The 23,768-nt window shown below is 41.7% G+C and overlaps 1 protein-coding gene across 9 annotated transcripts in view; it reads left to right on the forward strand.

Annotated features, from left to right (window-relative positions):
* RhoGEF2 (Rho guanine nucleotide exchange factor 2) overlaps nucleotides 1–23,768 on the forward strand; it is a 141,256-nt gene that overhangs the window by 705 nt on the left and 116,783 nt on the right. For 8 of the 9 annotated variants that reach the window (XM_087360928.1, XM_087360929.1, XM_087360931.1 and 5 more), the window contains exons 2-6: nucleotides 3,863–4,077; nucleotides 5,002–5,051; nucleotides 7,108–7,165; nucleotides 16,230–16,393; nucleotides 18,132–18,338. In XM_087360928.1, the coding sequence (XP_087217054.1) occupies nucleotides 3,863–4,077; nucleotides 5,002–5,051; nucleotides 7,108–7,165; nucleotides 16,230–16,393; nucleotides 18,132–18,338 (694 nt within the window). Of the gene's footprint in view, nucleotides 1–3,862; nucleotides 4,078–5,001; nucleotides 5,052–7,107; nucleotides 7,166–11,750; nucleotides 12,053–16,229; nucleotides 16,394–18,131; nucleotides 18,339–23,768 lie in introns of those variants that run through there. The other variant, XM_087360937.1, reaches the window with a different exon arrangement.

Below are 23,768 nucleotides of genomic sequence, written 5' to 3' on the forward strand. Positions count from 1 at the left end.
TTCATTAGAATAATGAAAGGTTTAGCTTGCCACTTGCAAAATAACAAATGGTAGACTTTTGTATGTCAGGAATATTTTATTTTTTTGTGATATGCAAATGTTTCTTTGATTTCTTCTGCAAACTTTAGTGTCTTTGAGGTTTTTTGATAGATTAGGGTTTGTTTATGTTAGAAGTGGTAGCCATTTCTTTGTAGAAAGTCTTAGAATTATTCTACAGTAGATGAGACTTTGGGAGAGGTGTGAACGGCCCTGCTCCAAACTTGAAGTTTTGAAATTTGTTTACCAAATAGACTTAAGAACTGGAATATAGACTGTCATGTAGATTTTGAGAATGCAATCAGATAATTTTTGATGTTAGTTGTTTTATGTGTTTCCTTATAAATTTCATTAGATGCAAGTTAACCAGAAGTCGGTATGAGGTATAACAGTGTTGGTGGGTGGATTTTTTAAGTTGTATTTCTTGAACCCTTGTCAGTAAAAGAGTTGGCTTTAAATTTTAGTAAATAAGACGTAACAATAAGAAGGTAGAATTTTCTAAAGATGGACTCATAATACTTACTGATAATACAACTTAAAAGATAAAGAATGTGCTTCTATAGCACATGAATATTTTGGAAAATGTCATTAGTATGTTAGCAGAATATTTTTATAGAGTAGCAATAGAGAGAATTAGATCTGAGTGGTGTTAGTGAGCGCCGATAATATTGGGTTGAATATGATAGATTTTGCAATATCAGAACACCTCGGATGTGATCGCGTTTCATTTTGTGATACGGTTGGATGCTTTTATTTCTCATGTTGCAGTACACAAATGCTTTTGTTCACAAAATAAATGTAAATGTAATTGATGTACGACCTAGTTGTACCGTGGCTGATTGTGGTATTGATAATTTTTTGGTGATAAAAGAATTCTGGGATGAATTTTCAGTTACAAGGCAGCGAAGTTTGTGTTGAATATGTAGACATTTATTATAAACAATTTACAGAAGTTAAAGCAGAGTAAAACTTAAAATCTCCAAAAGGTGCGAAGTCCAGGTTGGTGAGCCCTTAGTTTTTGGCCTGAAGCAGACACCACTGTTCGATGATCACAAAGTCTTATCCCATGTCACAGAACTGAATATTGTTGCACCTGATGTCCTTTTCAAGACTGAAAGGAGTTTTGAAGGATATTTCCGCAACGTTGTCGGTCATGGTGGAGACAGTGGGATGTCTTATGTAATCAGGAGAGTGTTTCCAAGGCTACCACATCCACTGTAATAGAAAATAAGCAAGACATGTGGGAACAAGATTGCAATGAGAATCGTAATTTGTGTGAGCTCTGTACTTGGGAGGTCGCTATTCGATCCTACCCCAGACCAATCATTATGGTCGCACATATTGAGCCGGAATTTTCAGAATTATTTGTCAGCCGCCGTCTCTATAAGCTCCTACCAGTCCAGCCAGACTTCTGTAAAATAGACCATGGCCCATTCATGTATATATATGTGATTGTTAGAATCAGGCTTCAAAATGAGTTAACGCTGTGGAACGATTTGGCACTGAAGGGAATTATTATGTCACTGTGTGACCCTTACTCACTCTTCGTCACTGAAGCATGTGTTAATGTTCAACCTAACCTAACCTAGCCTAAACTAACCTAACCTAAACTAAACTAACCTAACCTAAGCTAAGCTAAGCTAAGCTAACCTAACCTAACCTAAGCTAAGCTAAGCTAAGCTAACCTAACCTAACCTAAACTAAACTAAACTAAACTAACCTAACCTAAGCTAACCTAACCTAACCTAACCTAACCTGAATTATGCAATAGAATTTACTGCCTGAGGAATAAAATTGAGCTAAAGATTTCAGTAGTTCGGCTTATATATTGATAGAAAATTTTTTCTTACTCAACGTTGCTTAAGTACGCAGATTTTTTTTTGAAGTAAGCAGAAACCTTTTGTAGTAGCCTTTGTCTTATTGTACCATCAAAATGAATCACTATTTTTTATCATGTTTGATTCTGATCCCAGTACACTGAATTGTTACGTCATTCATTCAAAGTACTTTTGTCATAGATTGTGTCTAGATTATCACAATGGAAGGTGGAGGAAAATCGAGTCTCGCCTACTCGCTCCTCGTCCTAGTTTGAGTAACGGGAGAGGAGAAACGGAGGGTATGAGGAGGTGGACATTTCTGCTATTTATGCTTTTAAACGAGTGAGGAATAAACGAGGAATAGAAAAGAAGTGAAGTTACAACTGCCAGAAGCGACATCGCTCGAATTGGACTCGTCATTCAAGAAAAATTATGTGTGAATGTAGCAGAAACACATGCAGAATTCGAAACATTTGAGCAGAAAAAGTGTGGAAATTCATAACAAACAGTCAGAAAAAATACCAAAACACGTACGAGTAGAGTTAATAACAGAATAAAAGTGACTGTGTGTGTTACGGAACCTACGTCTTGGGCACGAAGATGGCAGACGGCGAGGAGAAACTTTGCTTGTCCGTGGTATTTCACCCACTCCCTGCGGCACGCGGGCTTTCCCCTGTCCTTACTCATTGGTCTCGTAAGGATTATGGCTGCGCCGTGGGTGGCGAGATGGCAGCAGCAACAGCGGTGACAGTCGGTACCTCTGCGTTTCCTTAAACAGCGTTAACTATTTGATCTTTGTAATGGTGAGGCGTTGTGTTTTCTTCGCGGTACGGACTGAATTATATTAAATGTTACTTAGACGAGCTTCGGCTTCAAAGGGTTAATTATCAGAATAAATGTCCATTATTTCCTTAAACAGCGTTAACTAGTTGATCTTCGTAATGGTGAAGTGTAGTGTTTTCTTCGCGGTACGGACTCAGTTCTTAAATAATATTTCGACGAGCTTTTGCTTCAAATGGTTAATTATCAGAATAAATGTCCATTATTTCCTTAAACAGCGTTAACCACTTGATCTTTGTAATGGTGAGGCGTTGTGTTTTCTTCGCGGTACGAACTGAATTATATTAAATGTTACTTAGACGAGCTTCGGCTTCAAATGGTTAATTATCAGAATAAATGTCCATTATTTCCTTAAACAGCGTTAACTAGTTGATCTTCGTAATGGTGAAGTGTAGTGTCTTCTTCGCGGTACGGACTCAATTCTTAAATAATATTTCGACGAGCTTTTGCTTCAAATGGTTAATTATCAGAATAAATGTCCATTATTTCCTTAAACAGCGTTAACCACTTGATCTTTGTAATGGTGAGGTGTAGTGTTTTCTTTGCGGTACGGACTGAATTATATTAAATGTTACTTAGACGAGCTTTGGCTTCAAATGGTTAATTATCAGAATAAATGTCCATTATTTCCTTAAACAGCGTTAACCACTTGATCTTTGTAATGGTGAAGTGTAGTGTTTTCTTTGCGGTACGGACTGAATTATATTAAATGTTACTTAGACGAGCTTTGGCTTCAAATGGTTAATTATCAGAATAAATGTCCATTATTTCCTTAAACAGCGTTAACCACTTGATCTTTGTAAAGGTGAAGTGTAGTGTTTTCTTTGCGGTACGGACTGAATTATAATCATTTAATAGGACCGGCCTTACTTGGAGATACGTTGAAGGGACCCCGTTAAGAGCTATCGTAGGCCGCATCCGGCCCTGGCCGTGGGTTGAAGACCCGTGGACTTGACGAAGCAACATCCTAGCACTTATAGGATCCGTCACCAAATTGCATGTTTCAAGGCCACGAAAGGACTTTACCCTTCTTATCGTGCGAAAAGCGTTGCTACGCAGCGAGTTAGGAGCAGTGTTCACTAGCCGGTGTGGAATCTGCTGTTTGCGTTGCGACGCTGTGACCTCGGTCGCCACTTTGCTTGTATCCTTACCGCCAACGTTTGTTCCAGACCGACGGGCGGAACTGGACTGGCGAATGGTCCTTCCTTCCGCCGCGCCGCTGGCTCCAGACCGATTTCGGCGAATTCGCAAATGGACGGGGGTGGGGCTACAACGCAGTCCCACCAGATTCCATTTGTGACCGTGATTGTTCACAAGGATGACAATGGCTACGGGATGAAAGTTTCCGGAGATAAACCCGTCTATGTGCAGTCTGTGAAAGAAGGTGAGTGGACTACCTGGCCTCTCGCGTTGTCCATCGATGTTTATTTTGTGAGACCAGTGACAGATACACTTCTGGAAATGGCACCAGAACGAGAAATGCAGGCTCTCGAGAGAATTCGCTTGTCGTACCTAAAAGAAAACGCGGTCGTTTCATTGTCGCTGCGGTGTTAAAAACAGCCGAGATTAGTGTTTAAATTCTGAATATTTTTTGTAGATAAAAACGTGTGTGTGTATATTTTGTCATGGTGGATAGCTCAGTCGGTTTTGTGACTGACGACTGGCTGGACGAACGGGATTCGATCCCCGACAGAGTCAGAGCGTATTCTCTTCTAGCCTCTGCGTCCGAATCTCGGCACTAAACACTCACCCCATCTAGTGCCGATGTTGAGAACGAGTAAGAGCTATAATACCGCTCTCCCCCTGAGCGCCTACGTGGCGAGTAGCGGGATTGATTTTATTTTTTTTATGTATTCTGTAAGTTTACTAAAGGTGACGTCTTTCGACAGTATTTAAAAGTTTTTAAAAGTTGCTTTACAGACTCACTCGATGGAGCAAGGTCGATCTTTAGAACTTACCAGTCGCTCAGGTGGTCTGAAACAATTTCCCGCGTGTTACAGAACCAGAATTTCATTACCATTTTTCACAGTATCTCGTCACGTGGCTCTCGCCTTGCACAAATCAGGAAGGCGCGAGACGTATAGTTTGACCAGATGTCGATTACGTCAGCAGCGCCCTCTAGAAGCTAGTAAGTTCCTGGACAAGTCTTTAAATGCCATTTTTTTCTCTCGTTCTCGCCATTTCTTCCCCCGGAAGTGTCTCTGTGTGCACGTAGCGTAGATTTGACGTCTTGTATGAATCACATTTCTGTTATCTTATGTTTTTTTTTGTTTCATAGTTGGTGTTATTTTTGCACCTTTTTCCGCAGGTGGGGCGGCTGAGAGGTCAGGTTTGCACAGTGGCGATAAAATAATCAAGGTATTTAAACTTTACTTTCCTTAAATCTCATTTACAGGTGGATTGGTTCTGTTTATATGATCACGAATCATGGTGTAGTAACTTCGTATAAACAAGGTAGAATTAAAATTAATTATTTGGTTTTTCCGTCAAATCACAATGTATTCAAAATAAGATAATTAAAATAATTAAAATATCATTCTGTTCCAATTGTAAATCGATTATTCGATATGGAACACAGAATGATATTTTAATTATCTTATTTTAAATACATCGTGATTTGACGTTAAAACCAAATAATTAATTTTAATTTAATAAGTCACAATATGACGCAACTACACTATCTTATAAACAAGGTAGAAGTTTACCGACGTTTCGGAGGTCAGGGCGACTTCTACCAGACCATACAACTCCTTGTGAGGAAATCGTGATTTGCTACAGTCTGGTTCAAAATGTCGGTGTTCTTAACCACCGTTCCGTGAAGGAAGACACTCAATTCCACCCTTGGGCAGTAGAGATGAGTGGCCAGCTTCGAGCTCCGTCGTATTTACTCCAATATCAGTTATTACATATTGTCCGACAATCCGTGCATCGTAACTTTCTTTTTCGTGAAATGCGAAGACGTTTTGGTCTGCTCTCTCAGTGGGCGTGGCTTACATACGTGAACCAATCCAGCTGTGTCGCAATATTTCAGATTCTGAGACAATGTGCACTGCATGCGTGGTTCGTGTATTTGTTTCGCATGTTGAGTGTCTTTTGTCGATGGGAGTCTATGCACCATGTTATGCAGTGTAACATAACCTACTCCTGCACACACACTCACTATCTCTATGTGTGTGGAGAACTGAGTGTATTTCTATAATTAAGGCTTTGACCGGGATGTTAAATCTTATGTGGTACCGCCTGATTCGACTTCTAATGGTTAAGTGATGTGTTTTCTTCGCGGTACGGTCTGGATTCGTAAATATTATGAAGACGAGCTTCGGCTTCAAAGGGTTAACCAGCTGATTTTCGTAATGGTGAGGTGTAGTGTTTTCTTCGCGGTACGGACTGAATTCATAAATAATATTCAGACGATCTTCGGCTTCAAAGGGTTAATAGTTGGTTTAATGATGTCGCGTGCTGGAAGTGGATTTTTCGCCACGACACCGTAATTTTTTTTTAAATGGCGTGTCATCTCAAGTAATTGGAAATGACGTAGTTAAAGGTTGAGTGATTTACGTGAATTTTGTCGTGAGATTTGAGGTTATAGTACACAATTGAGTGAAATGTTTGCAGATTTGGCCTTAGGCGTTCATTCCTTTACGTAATTCGTGTCTTGAGATGGCAGGGAGGCCACGGCGTGCTATTGCTTTGCGTGTGGTGCGCGCGCAACGCACGAATTCAGTTCTTGAGGCACGGAGCGTACCCCTGCGGTGGTTGGCGGTACTAATTCGTATTTACGAGGACGTGAGTTTGATTCACCGCCTGTCGTAAGCATTTTCGTGGTTTTTCTTCGTTCTGATAAGCGAATGGTGTGGAGAGAGCATTTTGGCAAGTGATACTCCACATTTTTTTTATATAAATAGCGTTGCATCTGTTTTTTTTTAGAAAAGTTTCGACTCTTTTGTTTGGTTGGTTTATTCATGAAAGGAGACGGTTTTGGTACGAGATGTGGGCGGAGTCGGCATATTTTTCAGTCTCGAAAGGAATTCATTCGATATCCTTGTCGATACTTCGATATTTTTATTTTATGTGTTGTTTGTTTATCGATGCTGTCGTTAGCTCAGGTCAAACAGCATCGAACGATACGCGCCTACGTTTCACAGAAGGACGCACGCCAGATGTGCGTGGTGATCGCAGGGTCACGCATCCCTTTCCAGTCTGTTTATCAAAAAAAATAAATTGTATCGAAATCACAGGAAAAAATCTGTTATATCGGGTGTTGCAAGTGTCCGTCGCGTTCAGCCCCTTTTCCCTCAGGTTTGATGCAACCCGTCCGAGTAGTTCCTGCGATCATTTGCCTACCGGGTCGCCTACGTCACAGGGAATTTGTTAACTCTCGAGAGACGTAATTAATTGTTTTTCTCTGTCCCAGGTCAACGGCGTGAACGTTATGCAGTCAACGCACACGGACGTGGTGGGACTCATCAAAGGTAAGTGACCTGGTGTGAAATTTTGCGTTTTGGAGCCGAAAATCTCCCACAGCCACATAATTTTCTGACTCCATCAATCATCGCCCTGATGAAGGAGGCGGCAAGGACCTCCGAAACGTCGGTAAACTTCTGTGAAGCTACCCAGAAGACAGACATCTTCGTGTTTATGCTTGGATTGTTTAATGATGCTCTCTAGCGCCGAACGCCAGGTGACCCATGTGTGATGCTGACTCATGTTGTGAAGCCATTTTTTACGTGGGATTTGTTGGGGTGGGACATTCGAGGGATGTTTGAATAGGGGATGATTGGGTTATTATTGTAATGGTACAGTTTCGACCCCACTTGTTCCCCCATTTTATCGCTTCGGTGACCACCCAGTTTCAGTCGTCCTTTTTCAGTGCGACCCCGTTTAAGGGCGGTTTGCTGCCCCGAGCAGCTGCTTCGGACGTTTTCCTCGCCCTGTCATTGGTCGCAGAGGTAGGGGAGGTGTTTTGTCCGTCACAGCTGGGATCTTGCGTCATCAAAATGTTCTGTGGTCCCAGTGTCCTGAGAGTGACAAAAGATTGGCTTAGTGAATTTCTTCTGGGTTGTCTGGTAGAAGTTTACCGACGTTTCGGATGTCCTTGCTGCCTCCATCATCAGGGCGATGAATAAGCCTACATATCCAGAAAGATTATGTGTTCGAAATAGCTCGTAGGCCAATGCTGTTGGCAGCGTCGTTAAATGTGAAAAAGTAAATAAAATATACAAAATCTTTCCAACTTTCGACATCCCTCGCGAATTATTCAAGGCTAGAAGGAACAGTGCATGTGGTTGATATGACGTGATTTAATAGAAAAATCCAAATGAAAACTGTATTTGATGTTCAACTTTTTGAAACTACGGTCATTTGACTAGGATGTGATACAATAAACCTTCGTCGATATCGCGTTTAGTGAAACCGCGTTGTACGAACTTAATGTTATATGGGATTAGTGGGGATACGGGAACGCGGAAAAAAAACCCATGAAGGAAACTGAATGATATTTATTCACGAACGAACTGCGTAGTTTTATAAAATATCATCAGAAGTTTAAGACGAATGTTAGGACAAGGCAGTCTTATAAAAGTTTCGTAAGGAAAACGAATACGAGTTAACACGGTCACAGCGTAGACGGGGTTACACGATGTTTACGGACGAAGAGGGCGCTGAACGACGTTTGAGCTTAATATTTTCGCTCTTACATGCGCTGGATAAAACAGACCAAGTTGGTCGCACGCATGCGCGAAACCCGAAACGTCTTTACCTCTCTCATTCAGCTGTGGTAACGCCTACTTTTCGTATGCAGGTCAGTGTGTCTGTGTGGCAGACCGCGTTGTACGGAAGTTTCCGCGTATAACCGAATCCGCGTTGGAGGAGGGTGTGCTGTAATTTGAAATGTTCTCCGCATTTATGATCGGGCAGACAGGCGTTCTTTACGTCGGTTCCTTTGCGAGCTTTGGTTACCATCACCCGCTGATAAGCCAGGAATAAATACGTCAGATTATATTCGTTCCACGTGCTGACTGGTGCTTTGTGAATCGGACGTCAGAAACACATTTCACATCAAATGTAAATTAAACATACGGAGAATGTGATTGATTCTTCATTTATTTAAAACTATTCTCGATGAACTACACGCACGTTGTGACGTCAGACGGTTGGATGGTTAGTGAACGATGAATCTGATGAATGGAGACGGTCCTGTTCCAGTTTACAAGGTCATGTCTACTGTCTGTCGTAACATTTCCTTGGAGTGATGGAGGAAAACAGCGAAACATCTACGGATAAGTGGGATTTCATGTTCTCAGGGCGGCGAGCTTGAAGATGGCTGTCTTCAGGTTGTCGCACCTTGTAGTCTGATAGAAGTTTACCGATGTTTCGGAGGTGTTTGTTACTACCATTTTCAGGGCAGCACATGCCAGTGCCGGCTTAGCTGTCAGTATAGTGAATGGCTCCGGGCTTGACGACCGGAGTTCGATCCCCGACAGGGGCAGAGACTTTTTCATATAGCCTCTGCATCCAGATCGGCTCTGGGGCCCACCCAGGCTCTTGTCCAGTGGGTACCGGGTTCCTGTCCCGGGGGTAAATCCGGCCGGGGCGTGATGCTGATGCGTATAGTATCATCATCTTCGTCATTGGCTCGACAGCCCTGTGTGGGGGATTTGCCTTCCTCAGGAGCTTCCTCGAGTCTTCGCAACATTTAAATATGTCCGTCCGGCTGTCGGTTTCTTGCATTTTGTAATTTTTTTTTTTTGGACTCCACGCCTTCTCGAGGTCCGGCCTCAGAATTTATGCCCCTCTCAGGCACCAGATTTATCTTTTAGTCGCCTCCCCCGCCCCCGCAAGGTGACATTTGCAGAACGTTGACGTGTGGTAAGGAAGCGATTGTGTGCTTAGTTGCAACGCGTGTGAGAGCTGGAACATGGCGGAAAGCGTACAAGACTTCGCTTATACTCCGCCCCGAAGTTCCAGGAACGCCCCCAGCTCTCAAATGTCAAAAGCCAAGACGTCGACGTTGCGTGTTCAGGCATTTTCTGAAGCTGCCGTGTAACACAATGCCTTGATTTCCCCACGCGGTGTCAAGGTTCCCGACATTCTAGGTCTGAAGCGAATTTCCGACGTTTCAGAGACTATATCTCTGTCACAGTACCTGATGATGGATTTAAGGAAGGCTCCGAAACGTCGCGACACGACCGTTTTCCGGGCGGACTGGGTGATATTACAGGAAATTGTGGGTTCCGTTCTGATTCTGTCTTTCCCAGAGTTTGGAATTGTCTCGTTACTAAGAAAGTCGTAAGGCAAAGAGTTACGGTGGTTGCAGAATTCGGTCCAGAACTCTGAGGGGGAGGGGGAAAAGAAAATAATCGATCTCTCGCACAAATAAGTACTTGGAAGACGAATGAAGACAATGAACTTGAAACAAATGGAAAGTGGACAGAAGAATGTGTTTTGCGTATCGGAGTCTCGGCGCTAAGGGTTTCTGACAGATTCTGTCAGTGGGAGGAAGGATTGTCTCAATCAGCTGTTAAATGCAGATCGGGGGGGTTATTGAACGTAGGCTGATTGAAATACGTGCTCCTGAACCTAGAGTTGAAGTTGGAAATCATCGAGCATTGACCACGTTTGGTAGAATTTATTTTGAGTAGGATGAAGAACCTTTTCTATCCTAAGATCCACAGACTTAAAACACATTTCCTTAGGCACGAAAGTTAACTGTGGTGTTTGGAAGGACACAGCTTTTACGTAGGTGTCCTTTTGAAAAAGGGGTAATTAATAATTATATAGCAGTAATTTTCGAAGAAATTATTATCCAGCTTTTTTTTTATAAGGTACAATTTTTATGTAAGGTCGGAATTGTTGAGACGTGTCAGTGTTTTCTGACACTAAATCAGAAATTTAGTATCCGGTGTAAGTTGCCGGATACACGTTCCGGCCGCTTTTATCTCCAGGGAACGGAGGCGGAGACTAAGAGAAAAATCTTTTGACCGTACCGGGATTGGAACTTGGCTTCTCCAGATATTTTAATTGCATTTTAAATCAACACCGAGGTTCATGTTATGTCCGTGTTTCGAATTTAGGTACTTGAAGAATTATTTTGCTCGAAATTAATTTTTAAGTTTTAAACTGAGAATTTTCGTGTGTAAATCTAAGAAATATGAAAGAAAGGAATTTAGGAATTGGCTTCATGTAGGGTTTATACAAAAAACCGACTTTTGAAAAAAAACCGGTTTTCGAATTTTTACAAAAAAACAAAAACAAAATTTAATTAAAATAGTAAATAATATTTATACTTATTTTAAAAATTTTCAGTTTAATATTTATGGAACTACAAAAATATAACAAAATAAAATATACTACATACAAAACCAAATAAAAAACTAAAATCCGTACAAAATATAAATTATAAATTTTTATTTCATTTAGTATTTTTCTTCAGGAAATATGATTTCAAAAAAACATAAAATATACACCGAACGATTACCTAATCTTGTTCTTATTCTAGATACAAAATTGCCTGAAATAGAAAATACTCTCTCACTGGCTACAGAACTTGGTTTTATCGTTTTCAGGGCATCAAATAATAAATCCAAATTCTTTGTTCTTTGTAGTCTTACTACAATATATTTGTGCCCGAGGCGATTTCAAGTCAAAATGTTAACGTTTTTAATTAATTAATTAATTTTTACATATTAATTCTAGTATCCAAAACCGGTTTTCGAATTTTACAAATTTATCCAAAAAAAACTCGGTTTTTAAAAACCGACAAACCCTAACTTCATGGGAGGTGAGTCGAGGAATTACTGTTCGAAGGTGGATCTGTGCAGAACATCTCTTAAAGAGAGAATGGACCGGCGACATGCAGCGATGAGAACATACATCGAAATTAAGCGGCATGAGAACTATTTTTATCTCTGGCGAATACATGTGTTGTGACTTTTTCCCTCCGGGTGTACCCTCGACCGCTCCACTGCGAAGGGGAGAGGGGAGGATGGCCCAGGTGTTGTTCAGATGACGTGCGGTCTCTCTCGCTCTGGGTAGTCTCTCACGGGTCGGATAGTTTGATGGTTGCTCTGGTTGCCTTGGTGTCAGGCGTAATAACGCTTTGATACTGCTGGGAAAATGTCCCCGATACATTCGTCCGCCTTTCGAACGAAGTTGAACTCTGCATTGTACGCTCACGAAACGTTTGTTTACTCGGGTGTATGAGCTCGGATGTTCTGTGAGATGTGTGAGTTGTCGTGAAATCGAAATTGTGATCGAAGGTTGTGTTCTCGTGTTAAAATAGTCTCTTGGTGTAACACAAAAAGCAATGAGACCAGTGTTTTTGGTGGCAGAAGGTTCAAGAAGGAATTGAATGTTAAAAGGTGGTGTTTACATCTTGTATTAATTATTACGCTCTCCATATTAGCGAATACAAGTTATCCGCAGGTCTGTCGTGATTTTACTCTGATTTGACTCAAGATCATCTTACGATTAATCGATTTTTGAACGTCGTAATTTTTTTGCGTGTTTTTTAATCATTCTGTCGTGCCTTGTCATCTTTTTCTTGGTCTAAAAATATTGGAGATTTATTTAAGGCCGAGGTGATGTCAGGTTGACGAGAATGTGTGAATGCGCGAAATTGGACTCTCAATGACGTGTAGGATTAAATATATTTTTTTTAACTTTTAAAGGACCTTTATTCTTTAAGAGAAGAACTTTGGTTAAAATTAAGACATTCTGTATTTCATTCGGATGTTCAAATTTTTTTTTCTCGCAGCGAGAGAGAGAGAGAGTTTTCCCGCTTGAAATGAACGTGACCTCCGAGGCGACATATTTTAAAGTTGAAAAATAAACTGTCGAGTCATTGCTGTGTAGAGGTTATTGAGACAAGAGTTTGAAAGACAACTTTTATTTTCCTGATCGTGTGTGGTTGTGACCGGAAACAAACCATTTGACGGGGAATCTCGTATAAATATTTATCAATTCAGTCCGTACCGCAAAGAAAACGTTACACTTCACCATCACAAAGATGAACTGATTAATCCCTGTTTACATTGAGAGCCAACGAAAACAATTTATTCGTCGAGGGTTCTAAAGGTTTTGCAGTCGGATTGTACGAGATGGTTTTGCAGGGGGTCGCCGCCCCTCGGCTCGTCGATGTAGTTTTTTTTGTTCGTCGCGCGAACATTTTTTTTTTTTTGAGTTTTGCGATGTTAAAAAAAATTTGTGTTTAATTTCGTGGGAACAGCTGACCATTTGAGCTTCGTAATGGTGAAGTGTTGTGTTCTCTTTTCGGTACGGACCGAATTCTTAATTATTATTTAGATGAGCTGCTCATTTAAATGGTTCAGACACGGAGTTTGTAAGGTTTCAACAAGTGAGGAAGGCCTTATTATTATTTCGTAAAGGTTTAAGTAGTGTAAATAGTCACTCTGAAGCTAAGACAAGTGGAAAACATTTTACGAGCTTATTATCATTTGTATTCTTTGTATTGGTTTTGCAATCATTTGACATCTGAAGATTTCTCTCCGTGTTGATAGTCATTTATTGTTCCAATCGCCAGGGTGATAATCTGCCTGTTCAGAGTTCGCGTTGTCCCGGATTGTCAGAGCCATGGTTACGAAGATAAGCTTTAGGAGGTGTTCGGTTATCTCGACAGGATGAGGTTTTAAAGCCCGTTGTGCCTTGTTCGTCGTACAGCGGATGGGTGTATTTTTGTGTGTGTGTGTGTGTGTGGTGCGATGTTCTAAATCACTTGGGTGTATCCTCAAAAATTGTAGTTGCCAGAGACCGACGTTTTTGGAACACGCTCCCCACCTTGAAAACTACGTTACGTTGATTTGAACTTCGTCCACGTTTGTTGGTTTTTCACCTGTAATGGCCGCCGAGGTGGTTAACATGTTGGCTTAGTATTCAGAAGGCCCTGGTTTCATGAATTAAACAAATTAAACGAAAATTTAAAACCATCTTGTTATTTAGTAAAGCAACGTCCGTCAAATTTAAAGGATATTGAACTTATCGGTAAGTCTTTCAAACATTTTTTTAAAGAAGGATACTAGACTTGAAGGGAAGGTTTACTGTCTTGTGAGTTTGCACCTTGTAATCTGTCAAAAGTTGTCCGACGTTTCGGAGGTGTTTGTAGCTTCCATCGTCAGGGAGATTTCCCTGAGGCGATCTATGTTCAGAGACGAGGGGTCCCTCAGAAGTTTTGTTTTAGTCGATGCTGAACCAGGACAGAGAAAGATTTGATTATTTATAAGACGACACGGAACTTTTAAGGCGTCGTGTCGTGAGTGTATGACCCCCAGTGTGGACGGTCGTAACTTTCCGACGTGCGTCGTGATACGTCAGTAGTTTTTCTTACGTGCTCGGTATTGGTCTGACCCTGAGTGAGTGTTTCTACGGTCGGTGGCTCCAAAAATCTGAATTAAATGCACATCGTGTGTCGTGTCATGAATTTCAAACGCTCGACGACGGCCACGCTATGTCGACTGACTTGGCTGCACGTCGGTCTATATGCAGCCCCTCGATGACAGAACCGAACGTCACTCTCATGTCGCAGGGAAAGTTCATGACCGCGGTGTCCGCCCGGGGAAGTTTTTTTTTCCTATTCCTTGAAAGTTGGTATTTTAATCCTGTTCTGACGTATTCGTTAACATTTCCTTTGGAATTCAGTTTGGCCTGACATTTGATTTGACGTTTTGATTGGTAATGTAAAATCCTGGACGAAGCCACGAGGATTCTGTTGGAAGTTTCTCCTCCGTGAAAAATATAGTGCTATTTATTGTACAGGTTTTTAAAAATGTTTGTCTACCTTCATCCAGCCTCATTTCCCGCCAGGAGTTGGCGGATCCTAACTACATTTTCGATTAGTTTACTTTCCAGCCGCGTGTCGCTGGATCTGCTGTTTTTTTTGGCGGGGGGGCGAAAATGTTGTGACTAACTCACAGTCTCAATCTTCAGTCAGGAAGTTTGCTGAAGAGATTCCTCCGCTCTTAACACTTGAAGACCCCGTGGGCCGTGTTTTAATAGATCTTAATCTCATTACCAGACAACTGACGGCCTGCTGTGAGATCACGTGACTTCCCGCAATGCACGTTTCGCTTGTTATCATTTTCTGATGTTTTCCGATGCACTTGTACACGTAATTGTGCGGAAGTTGATACGGTGAATGAATCAACCGGTTCTTCCAAGTAGATCACTCGAAAGACATGCAATTTAGCGGGGATGTGGCAATGTGAGACGTGGTTTTAGGGGGGGGGGGCTCTGGCTCTAGAGACCCAGTCGTTAATTAACACGTGAAAGCGAAATTTTCAGTCGTCCGTGAACCACTTCGATGTTTTCCTTGCACTCTGAGAAAATCCTCCAGCCACAATCACCTACGTCGTAAGCATTCGCACTTTTATTTTCACGTTTTTTTATGAATAATTATGCGTATTAAGTGTCATGTTTCGCGTGTCTTTGGTTCCCCTAACCACATTTTTCCCATAAGCTCTTAACTTCGGTTAACGCGGTTTCGATATACGCGGCAACGAAACACTCGCGAACGGCGAGATTAGATGGGTCCCGGAGTCATAATGACGATGACAGAAGTGTCTGCCGCTGCCGAGAATCGAATCGCGGTCGTACACATCGATATATCTCTTTGTGAATATCGATATTTTACATTTCGATTGTCGCGTATTTAAAAAAAACGGAAGCTTTAGTCTTGACTAGCGAAAACGACCTTTCTGCGGGGGTTTTTCTCCTTCTTCTTCCAAAAATAGACCATTACTCGTTTATTGTGACAGTCTTACGAATGTGTGAATGTTCTTGTTGAACGATGAACCATTGTTTACATTCGAGGCGGAGCTAACCAACGATTCGTGGAAACCGATTAAATTTCGTGTTCTCACGGAGGCGAATTTAAATATGGCTGGCTTCTGTGTTGATGCGTTATGCATTCTAGTACGTTACCGACGTTTCAGAGGTATTTGGTGCCTCCATCACCAGGCAGGCACCACTGAAACGTCGGTAAAATAATGCCAGAATACACCGCGCGTTATCCCAGAAGGCAGCCATCTTTACTCATGGAGACTAAATCTCGATTGGATGATTTTTATATATATATTTTTTTTTCTGTTTGAGTTGCTTTTATTCTGAAATTTACTTTTATGAGCCTTGTATCAATTTTAGAAGTTCGCGTGAGCGCCATGTTGTTATTGATTTCGATGCCGTAATGTAGGCGAGCCATAAGATCGCTTCATGTAAAGTGAAGAGTTGATTAAACGTTCATAAAAAGAGTTATAAATACGTGTTTTAGCAGACCGTTCAGAATTTCACCGCAGTGCGATGATATCTGCTGAGTAATTACGAAAAACATAAAATTCGCTGTCGGCGTCGTGATAATTGGCGAAGCTTTTAGTTTCGCAGTTCCGTGTCGTTAGAGCGGTCGTGCTAATAGACGCCATCTTGCGGTTATTTGTGAATAAGGTTAGAGCTGTGTCTGTATTTTCAGCAGGTGTTCCACTCGTCTCTACTTTGATTTATCGTTTTAATGTCGCGATGTTTTGTGTGTAGCCTCGACGCAGGTGGTCCTGACGGTTCAGCAGAAGCCAGTGTACGGCCAACGACTGACCAGCACCACGATGACGTCACCCAGCCTCCACGCCCGTCCACTGCAGCATCACCATTCTGCACCATCCCGAACTACCGACCGCATTACGAGTCCTCTACCGGTTGACGTAAGTACCGGCGGAGCCTTCAAGCCGGACGTGCGCGAATAGTAGAAGCAATGGCTTAGGTTTATAGAATTTTGCTGGGGGAAAATTAAATACATTTGAGAAAAAAATTGGGAGGTTAATATTGAAATGGATGCTTTAAAACTTATTTTGTACTGACCCAGGAAGTTTGTGACGTTTCGAAGGTCGTTGTTGCACTGACGTGGTCTGTTGCCATTGTTGTGCTACGAATGCCATTAGGTCGTTATTGCGCGAATGTGATGCAAGGGGCCATTGTTGGGAATCTGTTGGTTTAAAGAACGAGGCATTAGGTCCCATTGTTGCAAAGAACGTGATGGGCGGACAGAAAACATTACGCTAACGAAGAGTGTGAACGTGATTCATCCTTGGTGATTTGTTTTGCTGTGTCGATGATAGTGGCGGCGGACGTGTCAGCCAGTCGAACTACTTCGTGCAGTTGTAAACGAAACTGCGAGAGAAATACAGAAATAGCTGTTTTGCAATGAAATGCTCTGCGTCTTCGAAGTAGAAGGGGCGATTGCAGAACGGAACTTACACACTCGGTACGATAAATGCAAAGAGTACTGGAGGAAAAATACTCCACATCATCAGATTTTTCACACGCGTGAAGGTTTATATTTCGAAACGTCATTTGATTTGCTTAATGACTCACCCGATATACCCATTGTTCGGGAATCAGTTTGTGAATTAGGGGCAAAGATCATAATTAGTTTGCTTTAAAATCACAAGAGGTCGTTGTAGCGAAATAAATCGCGTTGTGAAACCAGAATGAACTCAGTAATGGCAGACTTTGTAAGTACCAGGTGCAGTGTCCACCATTGTGACCTTCGAACCACGAAGATTTTTGTCGTCTGAATGTTTTGACTTCCAGTGGCGTAGTTTCTGTGTCGCGTAGAATAAATATTTTGTAAAATGGTTTCGAGACTGGATGGCGCGTTCCCAGGTTGCTGGAGAATATATTTTGACGGATAAATCGCGGACAGCCGACAGGGGGTGCTACTACAGATTGGGGGGGGGTTGGTTTGAGGTACTTTTGCGATCAGCACAAAAAGATGTCTCTACGTAGGCGAATCGCACAGTTCTGCCCCGACTACAGCATGTTTTAGTTTGTTTATTAACAGCTTTGTGATGTGACAGTGAGGAACTCGGCGCGCACATTTATCTTTGAGTACAAAAGTCAGGAATTCTCCGTTGTCTGACGTATATTTAGTATACGTGACGTTTCGGTAGTTGGCTCAACTTCAGATGATTGGTTATCATTATACAGGTTATCGGATGGTCACGTAACCATTAATATATTTGTTAATAGTTGTGATTCGGCATAATTCGATTAGATCGATAATCGCACGATATCGATATGACAATGCAATAGCCCACGGATAGTCGTAAATATGTCCTTGAATTCCGTGTACGAACAGTTTTATAAAATTTCGAAACCACTGCATTTTCGAAAGCGTTTTAAATTTATGCGCGTATCAAAATTTATATTTTGTTTTACGTAAATTTTATATATATATTTTTTTTTGTAAAACAAACGAATGATATTAATTTAAAAGTACCGTACTCTTATTTTAAAATTTTAGTTTTATTTTATAATCAGAATGTGCCTCGGAATAAATTAATATCCTAGTGTCCAGCGATTTTTAAAATGCTTTAAAATCTTTAGCAGGACGTGGACCGCGTGTCTCGTCGTTGCTCAGAAGTTGTTTCCGTCTTTCAGCACGAGAAGAGACGACAGATGGAATGCCAACGCGTCCACACGCTGAGACTCATGCTCGAGAAGGAACAACGATACGTCGACGCCCTCCGGAGCGAACTCGCGAAGTCCAACGAACCGAAGCTCCACCAGGAATTAACAGGGGCGGAGCGCAGAGTACGGACGCTACAGGACCAGTTGGTTACCCTCACAATGCACGCCGAGCACGAGGTAGGGACGCCTTCGAAATAAATCCCCATTTACCTTAGCCTTAGAAAGTTTTTCATTCTGTGTTTCGTCGTATCTTAACGAATAATGTGGTTGAGAATTTGCACAGTGAATTTCTTCAACTGCGAGAGGAAATTTCGTGTTCCCGTTCGAGCTGACGTGTATTTGTTTGCTACAGAATTTGTCAACAATAGCCCAACTCCGTGACTAGTATAGACTGTGATTGTCATGAAAATGTCTGTGCATTATTGCAACAAGTTTCATTGCCTGTTCAGGAAACCTTAATTACGTTATCGAAATTCTTCAACAATGGAAATGCTATAAATTACTATTTCGTTCTGTAATGTCGCAGATACAAATCAGTTCTCTACTTTCCCCCCTTAGATTGTTCTCGAGTGTTCACTGTTTCGCATGAAAACGTTCCGTATGACACACGGAGGGAGGTCTCGCTGAAATCTGTCGTGGGGGCAAAACCATATAACAGCTTGGCCTTCGCTGTTTGTTGTTACGCAATTCGTGCGATAAGGAAGGCGAGTGTAGCCGACTTGACTGGGTCGGTTCTGCCAGCTGGAGTATAAACCTGCTGGAGTCTGTGACATCATTGCCAACAGTCGGCAAACAGCTTACGTCACAAAGACAGTTATAGACCCTGACGATCAGTCAAGTGTCGGAAGATGTTTTGCGGCGGGGAAGTTGAGAACCTGTTCCCGCTGGGTTCACACTGGCACGCGTTATGACCAGAGGCCCCGAACGTGGCTACCAGTAGCTCGCCAGTGCGTCTGTGACTGTCTTGAGCGAGATCTGTCCACGTTTCTTAAGATTCATTCAACATAACCGGCACCTAAAAACTTATTTTCATTAAAATTGCGTGTCATAGTTTCAGATTCCCAACCCAAAAAGCACCATAGTGTGACCCGGGCCCGCATAAAGATTACGGAATTTTCACACGTTAATTGATTTTTTACACTGTCGTCGGAAATATCAAGGCTTCTTACGTTTTGCTGCTGACAAATTAGAAATTTTAGCAAATCATTATACTAGCCTCAATTTCTGACTTGTTTTTTCCATCAACAAGGAAAACTTACATTGCGTGTGGCCACGACGAGGAAACGAGAACCCACCTCAGGCTACTTCAAGGTTGCCCGTGCCGAAAGTCGAGCTTTATTTCCTGTTATCTGTAATTTGCTTATCTCACGGCGGTGAGTACGAAAATGGCCGTCTTCTGTAGTCTGGTAGTTTTGTCTCGCTTGTTTCTGCCGAACTCTGGGTAATTGAGTGACCATCCTCATGTCAATTTGAGGTCACGGATAGGTCGAGGTCATGTGAAGGTCACGACAATATCAGTCCAAGGGTTTGCAGAATTGAGGCCTTTGAAATTTTCAAGGTCATTTCGCGTTAATTTTTTCTCATGCATATTTCTGCTGAACTGTTGATATCAGGGTGACCATACTCATGGCAATTTGAGGTCACAGATAGATCGAGGTTATGTGAAGGTCACGACAATATCAGTCCAAGGGTTTGCAGAATTGAGGCCTTTGAAATTTTCAAGGTCATTTCGCGTTGATTTTTTCCTCATGCTTATTTCTGCTGAACTGTTGGTATCAGGGTGACCATACTCATGGCAATTTGAGGTCACAGATAGATCGAGGTTATGTGAAGGTCACGACAATATCAGTCCAAGGGTTTGCGGAATAGAGGCCTTTGAAATTTTCAATTTCATTTCGCGTTGATTTTTTCTCATGCATATTTCTGCTGAACTGTTGGTATCAGGGTGACCATACTCATGGCAATTTGTGGTCACAGATAGGTCGAGGTCATGTGAAAGTTACGACAATATCAGTCCAAGGGTTTGCAGAATAGGGGCCTTTGAAATTTTCAAGGTCATTTCGCGTTGATTTTTGCTCATGCTTATTTCTGCTGAACTGTTGGTATCAGGGTGACCATACTCATGGCAATTTGAGGTCACAGATAGGTCGAGGTTATGTGAAAGTCACGACAATATCAGTCCAAGGGTTTGCAGAATAGAGGCCTTTGAAATTTTCAAGGTCATTTAGCGTTGATTTTTTCTCATGCTTATTTCTGCTGAACTGTTGGTATCAGGGTGACCATACTCATGGCAATGTGAGGTCACAGATAGGTCGATGTTATGTGAAAGTCACGACAATATCAGTCGAAGGGTTTGCGGAATACAGGCCTTTGAAATTTTCAATTTCATTTCACGTTGATTTTTTCTCATGCTTATTTCTGCTGAACTGTTGGTATCAGGGTGACCATACTCATGCCAATTTGAGGTCACAGATAGGTCGATGTCATGTGAAAGTCACGACAATATCAGTCCAAGGGTTTGCAGAATAGAGGCCTTTGAAATTTTCAAGGTCATTTCGCGTTGATTTTATCTCATGCTTATTTCTGCTGAACTGTTGGTATCAGGGTGACCATACTCATGGCAATTTGAGATCACAGATAGGTCGAGGTTATGTGAAAGTTACGACAATATCAGTCCAAGGGTTTGCGGAATAGAGGCCTTTAAAATTTTCAATTTCATTTCGCGTTGATTTTTTCTCATGCTTATTTCTGCTGAACTGTTGGTATCAGGGTGACCATACTCATGGCAATTTGAGGTCACAGATAGGTCGAGGTCATGTGAAAGTCACGACAATATCAGTCCAAGGGTTTGCGGAATACAGGCCTTTGAAATTTTCAATTTCATTTCGCGTTAATTTTTTCTCATGCTTATTTCTGCTGAACTGTTGGTATCACGGTGACCATACTCATGGCAATTTGAGGTCACAGATAGGTCGAGGTTATGTGAAAGTCACGACAATATCAGTCCAAGGGTTTGCGGAATACAGGCCTTTGAAATTTCCAATTTCATTTCGCGTTGATTTTTTCTCATGCTTATTTCTGCTGAACTGTTGGTATCAGGGTGACCATACTCATGGCAATTTGAGGTCACAGATAGGTCGAGGTTATGTGAAAGTCACGACAATATCAGTCCAAGGGTTTGCAGAATAGAGGCCTTTGAAATTTTCAAGGTCATTTCGCGTTGATTTTTTCTCATGCATATTTCTGCTGAACTGTTGGTATCAGGGTGACCATACTCATGGCAATTTGAGGTCACCGATAGGTCGAGGGTATGTGAAAGTAACGACAATATCAGTCCAAGGGTTTGCGGAATAGAGGCCTTTGAAATTTTCAATTTCATTTCGCGTTGATTTTTTCTCATGCTTATTTCTGCTGAACTGTTGGTATCAGGGTGACCATACTCATGCCAATTTGAGGTCAGAGATAGGTCGAGGTCATGTGAAAGTCACTACAATATCAGTCCAAGGGTTTGCAGAATAGAGGCCTTCGAAATTTTCAAGGTCATTTCGCGTTAATTTTTTCTCATGCTTATTTCTGCTGAACTGTTGGTATCCGGGTGACGATACTCATGGCAATTTGAGATCACAGATAGGTCGAGGTTATGTGAAGGTCACGACAATATCAGTCCAAGTGTTTGGGGAATAGAGGCCTTTGAAATTTTCAATTTCATTTCGCGTTGATTTTTTCTCATGCTTATTTCTGCTGAACTGTTGGTATCAGGGTGACCATACTCATGGCAATTTGAGGTCACAGATAGGTCGAGGTTATGTGAAGGTCACGACAATATCAGTCCAAGGGTTTGCGGAATAGAGGCCTTTGAAATTTGCAAGGTCATTTCGCGTTGATTTATTCTCATGCTTATTTCTGCTGAACTGTTGGTATCAGGGTGACCATACTCATGCCAGTTTGAGGTCACAGATAGGTCGAGGTCATGTGAAAGGCACGACAATATCAGTCCAAGGGTTTGCAGAATAGAGGCCTTTGAAATTTTCAAGGTTATTTCGCGTTGAGTTTTTCTCATGCATATTTCTGCTGAACTGTTGGTATCAGGGTGACCATACTCATGCCAACTTGAGGTCACAGATAGGTCGAGGTCATGTGAAAGTCACGACAATATCAGTCCAAGGGTTTGCAGAATAGAGCCCTTTGAAATTTTCAATTTCATTTCGCGTTGATTTTTTCTCATGCTTATTTCTGCTGAACTGTTGGTATCAGGGTGACCATACTCATGGCAATTTGAGGTCACAGATAGGTCGAGGTTATGTGAAAGTCACGACAATATCAGTCCAAGGGTTTGCGGAATACAGGCCTTTGAAATTTCCAATTTCATTTCGCGTTGATTTATTCTCATGCTTATTTCTGCTGAACTGTTGGTATCAGGGTGACCATACTCATGCCAATTTGAGATCACAGATAGGTCGAGGTCATGTGAAAGTCACGACAATATCAGTCCAAGGGTTTGCAGAATAGAGGCCTTTGAAATTTTCAAGGTTATTTCGCGTTAATTTTTTCTCATGCATATTTCTGCTGAACTGTTGGTATCAGGGTGACCATACTCATGCCAACTTGAGGTCACAGATAGGTCGAGGTCATGTGAAAGTCACGACAATATCAGTCCAAGGGTTTGCAGAATAGAGCCCTTTGAAATTTTCAAGGTCATTTCGCGTTGATTTTTTCTCATGCTTATTTCTGCTGAACTGTTGGTATCAGGGTGACCATACTCATGGCAATTTGAGGTCACAGATAGGTCGAGGTTATGTGAAAGTCACGACAATATCAGTCCAAGGGTTTGCGGAATACAGGCCTTTGAAATTTCCAATTTCATTTCGCGTTGATTTATTCTCATGCTTATTTCTGCTGAACTGTTGGTATCAGGGTGACCATACTCATGCCAATTTGAGGTCAGAGATAGGTCGAGGTCATGTGAAAGTCACTACAATATCAGTCCAAGGGTTTGCAGAATAGAGGCCTTCGAAATTTTCAAGGTCATTTCGCGTTAATTTTTTCTCATGCATATTTCTGCTGAACTGTTGGTATCAGGGTGACCATACTCATGCCAACTTGAGGTCACAGATAGGTCGAGGTTATGTGAAAGTCACGACAATATCAGTCCAAGGGTTTGCCGAATAGAGACCTTTGAAATTTCAAGGCCACTTCAAGGGGTCGTTTTGGAATCTCCTTTTTAAGAGGGCTTTCGGTTACAGTAAATCTGACAGCTGACGCATCAACCGGATGCTGTCACCAAGATCATGATATAGAAGGCATTTTTTTGTAAATCGTGATTTCAGTACATGAACATAAAAGTTCCTTTAGCCAAAAGCTGCAATGGAACGGTAATTTATAAATTTAAATAAAGGACCTAGGCGATGAGCTAAACAATGGAGAGACTTATGAACACGAGGAAAGGAAGTTAATGGCGCATTTACATAAGAGCTTGTAAGTTTCAGGCATTGTTTTTGCAGTGTTTTGATGATGCATTGTTCTGATAGTCTCTCCTCGTGGTTTCATAACAACATTTCCTTATGCGCATTTTCGTGTGCGCTGACAAAGTTCATTTTCCGCGTCTCG

The sequence above is a fragment of the Zootermopsis nevadensis genome, unplaced genomic scaffold, assembly GCF_977971745.1.
Source record: "Zootermopsis nevadensis isolate Lab colony 2312 unplaced genomic scaffold, Znev_1.0 Znev_ptg000050l, whole genome shotgun sequence".
Lineage (NCBI taxonomy): Eukaryota > Metazoa > Arthropoda > Insecta > Blattodea > Termopsidae > Zootermopsis > Zootermopsis nevadensis.